The 12933-nt window shown below is 49.8% G+C and overlaps 1 protein-coding gene across 1 annotated transcript in view; it reads right to left on the bottom strand.

Annotated features, from left to right (window-relative positions):
- SEC14L5 (SEC14 like lipid binding 5) overlaps nucleotides 1–12933 on the bottom strand; it is a 42304-nt gene that overhangs the window by 7714 nt on the left and 21657 nt on the right. The window contains exons 4-11 of the mRNA XM_084763861.1: nucleotides 12356–12487; nucleotides 11121–11249; nucleotides 10207–10399; nucleotides 6511–6623; nucleotides 5326–5515; nucleotides 2812–2900; nucleotides 2629–2699; nucleotides 2001–2172 (exon numbers count right to left, since the gene is read on the bottom strand). Coding sequence (XP_084619987.1) covers nucleotides 2001–2172; nucleotides 2629–2699; nucleotides 2812–2900; nucleotides 5326–5515; nucleotides 6511–6623; nucleotides 10207–10399; nucleotides 11121–11249; nucleotides 12356–12487 — 1089 coding nt within the window. The remainder of the gene's footprint in view (nucleotides 1–2000; nucleotides 2173–2628; nucleotides 2700–2811; nucleotides 2901–5325; nucleotides 5516–6510; nucleotides 6624–10206; nucleotides 10400–11120; nucleotides 11250–12355; nucleotides 12488–12933) is intronic.

Here is a 12933-nt window from a genome sequence, read left to right as displayed (position 1 = left end):
TTGGTTGGTTGGTTTTGTTTTTTCGAGACAGGTTTTCTCTGTGTAGCCTTGGCTGTCCTGGACTCACTTTGTAGACCAGGCTGGCCTCGAACTCACAGGGATCCGCCCACCTCTGCCTCCCGAGTGCTGGGATTAAAGGCGTGCACCACCACGCCCGGCTGATATCTGCTTTTCTTTATGATCTGTTTCATTTATAATCAAGATACCTCTTTGTTGCATATTTTCTGTTTTGTTTTTTGTTTTTTTAATGTGTATTTATTGGGGGGTGGGCATTTATGGAAGTCAGAGGACAACCTTTGGGGGTTCTTTTTCCTGCTTCTACTGAGTGTGCCCTAGGGATCGAACTGAGGTCACTAGGCTCGGCCACAGGCACTCTGACATTCTGGGCCCTGTCTCCGGCCCAGACTTGATTCCCAAGCACTGCTTAAACTAGGAATGCCTCCTGGTCTATAACCTCAACACTCCTGACAATAGAAGCAGGAAGGTTAGGAGTTCAAGGTTATCCTTGGGTGAGTAGTGAACTTGAGGCTGGTTGAGTTCAATAAAATCCTATCTCAAAAAATAAAATAAAAGGAAAGGAAACAGCTGGGCGTGGTGACACATACCTTTAATCCCAGCACTCGGGAAGCAGAGGCAGATGGATCTCTGTGAGTTCGAGGCCAGCCTGGTCTACAAAGTGAGTCTAGGACAGCCAAGGCTACACAGAGAAACCCCGTCTCAAAGGAAAGAAAGAAAGAAAGAAAGAAAGAAAGAAAGAAAGAAAGAAAGAAAGAACCAAAAGCTTGTGTGTGTGTGTCTGTACAACTCTTTTTTTTTTTTTTTTTTTTTTTTTTTTGGTTTTTGGTTTTTGGTTTTTTGAGACAAGATTTCTCTGTGTAGTCTTGGCTGTCCTAGACTTGCTTTGTAGACCAGGCTGGCCTCGAACTCACAGAGAAACACCTGCCTCCCAAGTGCTGGGATTAAAGGTGTGCGCACCATGCCTGGCCTGCACAATTCCTTCAGAGCTGAACAAGATAGAAAACTTAAGGGACATCATATCAATTTAAAATACAGCTATTTTATGTCAAGAAAGTGCTTTTAAAGGAAAAAGACATCCTGATGATAAATATATTAATCTAGGCTTGAAATCATCAGTCAATCTTGGCTGCTTTATTTTACGACAGTCTCATGATATAGACCTGGCTGGCCTAGAACTCACAGCAATCCTCCTGCGTCTGCCTCCTGCAGGCTGGGATTTAAAGGTGACACCACTACATCCAGTTGACTAGGTTTTTGTTTTGTTTTGTTTTTGTTTTTGTTTCTGTTTGTTTTTTGAGACAAGGTTTGTCCTGGACAAACCCTTGGGTAAGTCCTTGGTTGTCCTGGACTCATTTTGTAGACCAGGCTGGCTTCCAACTCATAGAGATCTGCCCACCTCTGCCTCCCAGGTGCTGGGATTACTCTAAGGTGAATGATTCGGGCTGGCCACATGGCTCAGTCATAAAGTACTTGCCACATAAGCATGAGGGACTGAGTCTGCATCTCCAGATACATACACTCAAAGAAGACAAAGAGGCTGCGTTTGTTGGCATCCACTTGTTAACCCCAGTGCCGGGGCAGCACGAGCAGTAGGTGAGTCTCTGGGGCCCTCTGGCCAGCTAACCTAGCTAATGAGTGAGCTCCAGGCTCACTGAGACCCTGTCTCAAAAAGGAATCGTACCCAAGGTTGACCTCTGACTTCCACATGAAGGTCATACATGCACATGCACCTGACACGCTTGTGCACCACATAAATACACACCTGTGCACAAACCCACAACACTAAAACTGTAGGATTCACAGGCTTTGGTACATTAATCATGTCATAAGACGTCTACCGTATGCCATTTACATTCCCATCTCCTGGAAAGGAGACCCTGACAACCTTGCATCTGCATGGTCTCCACCGATCTGCACGTTCAGGAGCATTCAGGTAAAGAGTCAGTCACCCCTGTGTGGCCCTCTCTGGCTCTTGCTCTCACCAGAGTCCATAACACCGGGAAGACGCGGGGCGCACGCACGATGAGCAGCCTGCCCAGAGTCTCCGGGTAATTGTCTTCCACCACCTCGATCATGCGCAACAGGGCTTTCACCCCAGGCCGCCACAGATGCCGCATGTTGAGGCCCTCCAGGTCCAGCAAGCAGGTCCAGGAGCTGCGACAGACACAAGACCTTGGGCCCTGCCTGCCTCTGCCACCTCCCACGGCCTCCAGCCCCCTCCCAGGCACCTGGGACAGAGCAAAGGGCTCAGGAAGGCAAGGGGGGCGGGGGGAGGGGGGCGGGGAATAGGACATTTTCACAGTCCCTGTAGGTCACTCAGCCCAGGAACGGATATGGGAAGGAGGAAGAGGAAAACAGTGGGTCACTAGAGAAGACAGATCATATCAGAGCTTAGGGGGGAGGCGAGCCTGAGGGAGCAAAGGGGAGGAGCCTATGGAATTGAGGGAACAGCTCAAATTAGCTCAGCTAGAATCCCAGTTTCTCCACCAAGGCGGGAAAAAAAAAAAAAAAAAAAAGGAAAGGGGCCCTGCTGCTACACCAGCGCCCAGCTAGCCACCTGGCCACGCACATGCGCAGTAAGCGTGACTTGCCCCCAACTCGGGTTCTTGCCTGATGGGACGGCCAAACTGTCTGGTGTTTCCTTCGCATCTCTTCTGTCCTTCCTCGTTGACAGAAAGAACCTAGAAGGCAGGCATGGTACCTACAACAACTGGCTGTGCTGCTCCACCCACAGACCAATACTGCTGGGGGGCGGGGTGGGGGGGGGTGGTGCAGACTCTGCCCCTGACTTACGTGCTGCAGCAGCGCCTCCTCGCCAACTGCCTTCATGAGGCCTTTGGTGTCCATCTGGCCCAGGCGCAGGATATAGAGGGGGCGACCATCTTTACAGGTGGGTGGAGCCCAGAAAAGAGAAAAGACATCTTTTAATGAAGTGTTGAAAACAGGCAAAGCTCTCCTAGGAGCAGAAGTCATACTAGGGATTCACGGAGGGAGGGATAAGTACGCTTACCGTGCCTGCTTCTGAGAGCACCTGAAACTGAAATCAGTAGTTCACTTTTTTTTTTTTAGAGGGTTGGGGAGATTGCCTTCAGCCATCAGTAAAGCAATTGCTTTAGGAGTGTGATCCTAGATCCCATGTTTGTTTGTTTGTTTGTTTTTAAGCCATGAATAGTGGTGCATTTGAGCAGTGGTGCACACCTTTAGTCCCAGCAGGAGGCAGAGGCAGGTGGCTCTCAGTAAGTCCAGCATGGTGGCATGTAATTGTAATACCAGTCCTGGGGAGTCAGAGACAGGAGAGTCCCTGGGGCTTCTGGGCATCCGGCATCGTCTTATCTTTGAGCTCCGGATCCAATGAGACAGCCATCAAACAAGGTTGTCTTGTCTCCGTACTCACACATGCACTCAACACTCTTTCATTAAAAACATTTTCCAAAGCCGGGCGGTGGTGGCGCACGCCTTTAATCCCAGCCCTTGGGAGGCAGAGGCAGTCGGATAGCTATGAGTTCGAGGCTAGCCTGGTCTACAGAGTGAGTCCAGGACACTCAAGGATACACAGAGAAACTCTGTCTCAAAAAAAAAAAAGTTTTCCAAAGATTATATGAGCCATGACAGGAAGAAAATCAGAGGGTGGACATTCAGCCTTTGGCTTTCCTCCAAGCAGAGCATTAAAGGACCACGAAGGATTATCAACATGGTCAGCTGTCTTTAAGGACTGCTAACACACTCAGCTGTCTTTATTCTTGAGAGCTGTGTTCTGCGAACCTGACTGAACCTTGACTTAGCCATGGCTTCTAGGGGCATGGAGTTGGGTCCTTTGGAGTGTTTGTGGTCACATTTTGCATCCTTATCGTCAGACAGCCTTGCTTGCTGTATTTCTACCTAAGGACACTATAATATAGACCACGGATTCACCAAGATTGACCTCAAAACCAGAGGCACCGTAATTCAGAAGACAAAACTTACTGGGCACGTGTGTTTTCTATGGAAGGCCCCGCACACAGGAGCTGTTTGTGTGCCCCATCTCGGGGTACTGAGGTTGGGACCCAGGGACTCGCACAGGCGTGGTGACCTACTGTTAAGCCATCCCTCCTGCCCTCTTCTCATTTTATGTCTCACTGAGTTCCCACGCCAGCCTTGAATACATTCTGTAGCCAGCATAAGCTTTAAACTTGCCATCCTCCTGCCTCAGCCTTTTAAGGAGCTGGGATGTCAGGCCTGAGCTGCTGGGCACCACACTAGTTGCCATTTTATTTATTTTTTATTTTTTTATTTTTATTTTTATTTATTTATTTATTTATTTTGGTTTTTCGAGACAGGGTCTCTCTGTGTTAGCCTTGGCCGTCCTGGACTCACTCTGTAGACCAGGCTGGCCTCGAACTCACAGCAATCCGCCCGCCTCTGCCTCCCGAGTGCTGGATTAAAGGCGTGCGCCACCACGCCCGGCTCTAGTTGCCATTTTAAACAGCAAAAATAACCAGCAAAAGTTCATAACTCTGGAGCTAGAGACATGGCACAAGCAGTTAAGAGAACACAGTGTTCTTTCAGAGGGCCACGTTTTTTCAAAAACAGACCTTAAAGAGCACACACAAGAGTCATTTGGCTTCGTGGCTCTACAATCTTTAAGTCTGTGAGGGATACCTGCAGTGGGAAGAGTATGTCCTCCCAAAATTTGTGTTTACCAGACCCTTCAGATGGGACCTAAGTCATAAATAAAGCTGCAGATGTCAACTAAGGATCTCAAGGCAACATCAGGATGGATGTCGGGTGGGTTCTAAATGACCCAGGGACCCTGAGAGGTAGAAAGGACACAGAGAGATACCCACAGAGGAGACCATGTCAAATCAAGTGGGGGCGAAGTGAGAATGATTCAGTCACAAACTCAGAGGCCATCAAAAGCTGGAAGAAACAATGTAGGGCTCTCCTGTAGAGCTTCCTGAGTCATTTATTTATTATTATTTATTATTTTTGTTTATGAATGGCATGGTCTCTAGTCCGTTACAGCTTTGAATTCATTAAATAGCTGAGATTAATCTTGAACTTCTGATGCCCCTGCCTCCACCTCCCAGGTGTTGGGATTTCAGACCTGTACCACCAAACCCCGATCTGTGAAGTGCTGAGGATCGGACCAAAGGCTTTGTGAAAGCTAGACTGCACTCTACCAACTGAACCACGTCCCAAGTCTTGCTGCCTCCTGAGTCTCAGACTTCCAGCCTCCAGGGCTGGAATCTGAGAATCTGAGGTGCGAGCCTGGGGTATATCACTAAGGGTGCCCTTGGCATTCACACGCGGCTCAGGTGTGGGACACACCTATGTCCTGGTAGTGCCAGCCTCCAGCATAGAACTCCTGCAGGGGGGCGGGGGGCCGCCAGGTCTGCAGAAGGAGATCCACCTGGTGCTGCTTCCGCCAACTCAGGGACTGGCACAACATGTCCCGGGCCTTGTCCAGGTGGAAGTCTCGTGCCCTCAGGAAGCGCAGGATGTGCTCATCCTTGGGGATCTGAGAGACAGCAAAACCACAGAATGATACATCCAACCCTTCAGATAAAGGGGCAGAAATGAGCCTCTTACCTCATCTGCCAAACAGCTGGAGAAAGTTAGCCCAAAGCAAAGGGAGGACAAGGGCTGGGGTGAGCAGCTGTACACTGTGGCTGCCTAGCATCCCTCCCTGTTTGTCCTAGAAATAGAATCTTTCCTTAGGGCAACTCTCGCTCCCTCCTCCCTTTCTCCTGCTCATTTCCCAGTATTGGTGCAAAATCAGTCCTAGTACATACAAGCTGCCTTTTCTGGGGTTCTTCCTTTGAGTCAGACTACACCCTAAGCATCTGATGTGGATCATTGTTTGTGGCCTGCACTATAGGAGCAGTATCCCAATTTTACATTTGGAGAAATGGGAGTAGACAGGTCCAAGCATAGGCCAACGCTGAGCAACGCTCTTGGCTGGCTTCTGGGCTGGGGAAGCCAAGGTTAACAACCCGTGCTAAGCAGGAAGTTCTGACAACAGAGTCCTGCTTGGGGCTGAGGTATGTAGTGCACATCCATGTTACCAGGGCTAGAGCTTAAAGTCTAAATCTATGGGCAATCACCCTAATTAAGTCATATATCTCTTAAAAAAGGATAGCATCCATGGTCAAATGAGCATACACACACACACACACACACACACACACACACACACACACACACGTACAAGCTAAGGGCCAATTTGAGTTGTCATATCTGGATGGGGCAAGGCACTTTCACCTCCTGATTGGAGATCAGGGATGCTACCAGGCATAACAGAATAAACACCTACTCCAAAGAACTTCCAGGGCCCCAAACATCACCAGCAGGAGGGTAGTGGCCTCAGTATGTGTAAGGGACAGACAGGACAGATGTAATATAAATGAAGCAAAGTCTAAGGCTTTAGTGTTACTGATAGCACAAGCTGGCTTATTCTCCCTCCCCATTGCCCTAGGCTGATTCCTGTCATTAAAGTGCATGCCTCACACTCACCTTGCCTTTGTGGGTCTCCTGTAACCAGCGCCGAAGCTGGACCAGGCAACTCTCCTGCATGGGTGTGAGATGTCCCAGGCACCTCTCAATGTAGTCTGCATCCAGCTTGTCCCCTTGAGAGAGAAAAATAGGCATTTCAGAGTAGAGGAAGAGACCGAGCCATCCTCGGATTCCCTCTCTTTTCCTTTGTTTTGTTTTTTGATTGTTTGTTTGTTTTGTGTTTTTGCTTTGAGGCAGGGTCTCGTGTACCCCAAGATAGAATCAAATGCACTATGCAGCAGAGGCGACCCTTGAGCTCCCCATCTTCCTGCCTATACCCCCTGAGTGCCGGGGTACCGGCCTGTGCTGCCCTCCCATATCTAGTGTCTTACTTAGGGGTCACTATTGCTGTGGTAAAGCACCATGACCAAAAGCAAGCTGTTGGAGGAAAGGGTTTCTTTGCCTTAAACTTCCACAGCACTGTTCGGGAACTCAAACAGGCCAGGAACCTGGAGGCAGGAGCTGACGCAGAGGCCATGGAGGAGAGCTGTTTACTGGCTCAGCCCATGGGTGGCACCACCCACAATGGGCTGGGCCCTCCCCACAGTCACTAATTTAAGAGACTGACCAGCAGCCGGATCTTATGGAGGCATTTTCTCAATGGAGGTTCCCTCTTTTCCGATGGCTCGAGCTTGTATCAAGTTGACACAGAACTAGCCAGCACATCTGGTGACATGGCCTGCACTCTGTGTGGTGTTCGTTCTCTGCTTGCCAACTGTCTGAGTGCTGGAATGCGGTACCCAGCCAGGATGTGGAAACAGCCACAAGCGCTCCAAAGTCATTCTTCTGAATGGTTTTGAAAATGTATTCTGGGCAAACCTGGGCATCAGCCCTGGCGGTGGCGTCTCTCCAGGTCTCAGGTGTGGAGATGACCCTCGCTCTGTGCTGAGGTTCTGGAGACGGCTAACTCTCCAGCCTTTGTTTTTTGTTTTAGCATCATATTGTAAGCACTTTCTATATCAATATACTGACTGACTGGACCCAGGTGCATGCATATCAATGCAGCACTTGGGAGGTAAACAAGGGAGTGTTAAGAGTTAAAGATAAGTCTGGGCTTCATGAGAAAATAATCTCAAAATAAATTTATCTCAAAAATAAGCCTGCCTGTAATCCAAGCACTCAGGGAGGCAGAGGCAGGTGGATCTCTGTGAGTTCAAGGTCTGCTTGGTCTACAAAGCAAGTCCAGGGCAGCCAAAACTACATAGAAAAAAAAAACCCTATCTCCAGAAAAAAAAATTATCTCAAAAATAAATAAAGAAGGCCAGGCATAGTCCCAGGTCTGCATTCAGGAAGCAGAGGCAGGCTGAACTCTGTGAGTTTGAGGCCAGTAGTTTACAAACAAGTTTTAGGTCAGCCAGAGTTGCCTGGTAAGGCCCTGTATCAAAAAAATAAAATAAAATAAAATAATGCTGTACTCTGTTTAATAGTGAAAGCATTTTTCATTCCTTGAGTGAAAATATGTAATACATTATTTGTCGTTAAAACATAAAAATAGCACTTGGGAGGCAGAGGCAGGCAGATTGCTGTGAGTTCGAGGCTAGTCTGGTCTACAAAATAAGTCCAGGACAGCCAAAGCTACACAGAGAAACCCTGTCTCAGAAAAAAAAAAAGCATACAAATAGGGGGCTGGAGAGATGACTCAGAGGTTAAGAGCACTTGTTGTTCTTCCAAAGGTTCTGAGTTCAATTCCCAGTAACCACATGTTGACTCACAACCATCTGTAATGAGATCTAGTACCCTCTTCTGGCCTGCAGTTGTTACATTCAGGAAAGCATTGTATACATAATCAATTAATAAATCTTAAAAAAAACACTATTTTTTAGAAAAACAAAAACATACCAATAGTCAGGCATGGTGGCACACTCCTTTAATCTCAGCACTTGGGAGGCAAAGACAAGTAGATCGCTGTGAGTTCGAGGCCAGCCTGGTCTACAAAGTGAGTCCAGGACAGCCAAGGCTACCCAGAGAAACCCTGTCTCAAAAAAAAAATCATAACACATACAAATACGCACACACACACACACACACACACACACACACGTACACCTAAGACAGGCATGGTGATGCACACGTGTAATCCCAACACTCGGGAAGAGAAGACAGGAGAAATGGTCATCCTTAGCACCACAGCAAATTCAAGGCCAGCCTGGGCTACTTGAGACCCTGTTTTAAAGCAAACAAAAAACTAGAGGGTTTGATAAGATGGCTCATTAGTATGCATCCTCAGGGGCATATCGAATTTGGGGCGACCTCTGACTCATTATCTGTAATAATAGTGAGCCAGCATTAGTAAGCGAGGCCTAAAGCATTCACACCACACTAGGAAGTGCAAGGATATGTGGGCTATAAGGCATTTGCTAAACCTGATGACCCGAGCTCAGTCCCCAAAACCCACACGGTGGAAGGAAAAACTGACTCTCACAAGGAGTCCTCTGGACTCTACGTATAAACCGTCACATCACACACACACACACACACACACACACACACACACACACAGAGTAAATGATATTTTATAAAACTGTTAAGGACCATGTACTAAGGATCCAAGCATGGTAGCATTTAGTCATCCCAGAAATCAAGAGGCCCTCAAGTTCAAGGCTATTCTGGGCTAACATAGAGAGGCACTGTGTCAAACAACGGAGCCTCTGGCTTCTACACTGAGCTGTGGCACACACACACACACACACACACACACACACACACACACACACACAGGATTCCACATACTATATGATTTGCATGATGTTCTAAATTAGGCCGAAATTGCCAGCATCATGGCATCACATGCCTGTAATTCCAGCATTTAGGAGGTGGGGAACAGGAAGATTGCAAGTTCAAGGTCAAACTCAGTTGCATATCAAATTCAGGGCCAGCCTCTGTCTCAAACAACAACAATAATGAGGATGAACTGATATTAGTGAGGCTTAAAGTATCCACACTGTTTTTGAAGTGCAAGGCTATGTGTGCTATTCTTGCAATGTTAGCAGGAAATAGTAAAATACAAACAGGATGCATGACACGCTCCCAACTGTTCCATAGTTTCTAAGTGTGAGTATGCATGTGCGTGCGAGCGTGTGTGTGTGTGTGTGTGTGTGTGTGTGTGTGTGTGTGTGTGTGTAACATATGAATGTTATACACATATGTGGAGGCCAACTTCAAGTGTGGCTCCTCAGGCACCATCTACCCTGGTTTTGTTGAGGCAGATTCTCTTGCTGACCTAGGGCTCTCCAGTGAGGGTCAATTAGGTTAGCTGGCACCTTTCCCGCTTACAAGTGAGTGCCACCACCACGTCTGCTGGCTCCTTGTGTGAGCTCTGAAGATGCAACTCATGCGTGCAAGACAGGCAATCTATTGACTGGACCACCTCTCCAGCCCTTACGTCTCACTTTTCGTCTTCCAATTCATTTAGATAGTTTTCTACCATGATCATGCATTACTCATGCAATTAAAAATATCCTAAAACCACCAGAGGTCAGTGCCTGGTCTAGAAATAGACCATCTCTGAGAAGGAGAGGGAGGAGGCTGAGTGAGTGCCAGACTGTCCCCAGCTCTGGCAACTTACAGCACCTCTCCCCACTCTCAGGCAGCATGGCAGGCTTCCTAGAGCCAGAGGTGAGGGCACAGCTTGGGAACTGGCTCTCTGCAGCCACCTACCATCAGCTGTGGCCGTCTCAGGAGCAGGGCCTGGGGCATCGCTGGAGCCATCTGTCTCCAGGGAGCCAGGGCCCCGGAGCACAGCCTGGCTGCAGACATCCTCCTCCCGGAGTGAGGCTGGTGTCCAGCGGGGAATGTGGGACGTCCCCTGGGAAATGAGTTCACTCAGGTAGTGTTCGATCACCTCCTTCCCCTGGAAGCAACAGACCCAAAAGATGTCACCACGTAAGTAGCTTGGCAAGGTCACCACACCAGCCCTGAGGAACCACACATGAGCGATGCCGGCCCTGACAGATGGCTGTTGCACAGCTAAAACATGGTTAGGAGGAGTGGAGATGAGCAAAACACAGAACAAATGCAAATATCCCAGTTTTATAGTTATGTACCAGGTAAAGTGCATCACAAAGCAAACTATTCGCCGGGTGAACATGCCACCCTCTGACCTGGAGTCTAAGGTCATTTAACCAAGTGGTGACTTTGTGGTGTTGGAACTGGCACCCAGTCTCTCCCACATGCTAGGCAGGCGCTCTACCACTGAGTCACACCCTCAGCCCCACGCTGGGGGATTCTAAGCAGGTGTTCTACCACTAAGTCATGGGCCTGGCCACACTTTTCTGATCAGGTACTGGGGGTTGAAGTCAGGGCCTCACAGAGGCTAGGCAAGAGCGCCACTACTGAGCTCGGTCTCCAGCTGTTTGTCTCACTAAGTTGCCTAGGCTGGCCTTGAGCTTGCTCTGTTACCCAGGCTTGAATTTGCTACAGCATCTTGGAGTGCTTGGACATGGTCAGGATGCCCCCACTACAGGCCAGTTCCTCCCACTGGTGACCTCGGGGCTGGTGCCCAGTGTCACGGGCTATTGGTGGCAGAGTGAGCCTGTGAGCCTGCCTGCTGTGGCTAGCACAGTATCCCTCACCCTCTTGACGTTGGCAGTGTACTGCTTCATGGCGATCTTCTCCAAGGTGCTCTCAAAGCCAAAGAAGGAGCGGACATCCAGGGAGGCGGACTGTTCAAAGCAAGTCCAGTCTTCATTCTCAGAATGGACCTGCAAGATGGGAAGAGGCCATAGCAGGGCTTCAGTGTGGAGGATGCTCTGCCCTCTCCAGGGGCCCGTCCAGCTACCAGAGCCTGCCATGGACAGCACTCCACACCCAGACAGTGGTGCAAAGTCTAAGTGCAGGGAGCAAAGAGACCTTTCTCAGACTGGGCTTGGTGGTGTACACCGAGAGGCTGAGGCCAGCCTGGTCTATGTAGTGAGTTCCAGGATAGCCAGGGCTATGTATAAAGACCATGAAAAAATCACACAGAGAGAGAGAGAGAGAGACAGAGATAGAGACAGAGACAGAGACAGAGACAGAGACAGAGACAGAGAATTATATGCATAATGCTCAGATTATTTATAATATAATAATATGTGTTTGGATATATTTCAATAGTTATTATGTTATATATACAAAGACATTACATGTCTTTATATGTCAATACATATATTTATATATGTCACCAATAAAAAGAAATCTTAGCTGGGTATGATAACACACACCTATAATCCCAGCACTCAGGAGGCTGAGGCAGGAGGATGGAAAGTTTCAGGCCAGCCTGAGCTATATGGTAGCACTAGTTCTAAAAAAAAAGAAGGGAATAAAAGCCCCACTCATGAGTCAGGAGGACTTGGGTGGGGAAGACTGGAGGGACACACAGGACCCAGCCCTGGGACAGCATCAGGGCCACAGGCCACGGGGAGGCCAGGCAGGCTCACAGGCCACGGGGAGGCCAGGCAGGCTCACGGGCCACGGGGAGGCCAGGCAGGCTCACGGGCCACGGGGAGGCCAGGCAGGCTCACGGGCCACGGGGAGGCCAGGCAGGCTCACGGGCCACGGGGAAGCCAGGCAGGCTCACGGGCCACGGGGAGGCCAGGCAGGCTCACAGGCCACGGGGAGGCCAGGCAGGCTCACAGGCCACGGGGAGGCCAGGCAGGCTCACGGGCCACGGGGAGGCCAGGCAGGCTCACGGGCCACGGGGAGGCCAGGCAGGCTCACGGGCCACGGGGAGGCCAGGCAGGCTCACGGGCCACGGGGAGGCCAGGCAGGCTCACGGGCCACGGGGAGGCCAGGCAGGCTCACGGGCCACGGGGAGGCCAGGCAGGCTCACTGTGTAGCGGCAGCTCTCCTTCACCACCACTCGGCTTGCGAAGGTCTCGTTGTGTGCTTCTATCAGCAGCGTCCTCTCTCTCCAGTTCAGGACGTTTCTCTGAATGAAGACCACGTGCTCCACACCAGCAAGCTGCGAAGGAGGAGCCCAAGGGAGAAGAACTAGCCTGCAGGTCACCTAGCCCGAACCCTGGTTCCTGCTGTTGCTCCCACCCAGCCTGGGTCACCTGCTAGCTGGGACTTCACATTACATGTCCTGTCACTCACTCACTCCCTGGTCTGGCCTGTGTCACCCCAAATCTAGAAAGAGACCCTGCTCCCTCTGCCACCCAGCCCAACCAGAGACACGGGGCCTGAGTGAGGCAACACCTGCCCCTACCACCCTCCACACTGGCTCAGGTCACAGCCAGCACAGGATCCAAGTGCCCCAGCTGAAACTGAGCCTTGTCCCCACCCTGAGGACCCTCAGTATTTTATACTGCCACCATCATCAAGCCAAGAGTTCTCCCACACACTTGCTTGAAGCCATGGGGGTCCTTTGTCCTGCCACCAGACATGCTGTCCTGGTCCTCACCCAGT

Source organism: Acomys minous (genome assembly GCF_964271855.1).
Source record: "Acomys minous genome assembly, chromosome: 16".
NCBI classification, from domain to species: Eukaryota; Metazoa; Chordata; class Mammalia; order Rodentia; family Muridae; genus Acomys; species Acomys minous.
The sequence above is the reverse complement of the archived record's forward strand: the minus strand, read 5'-3'. Positions and strand labels throughout refer to the sequence as shown.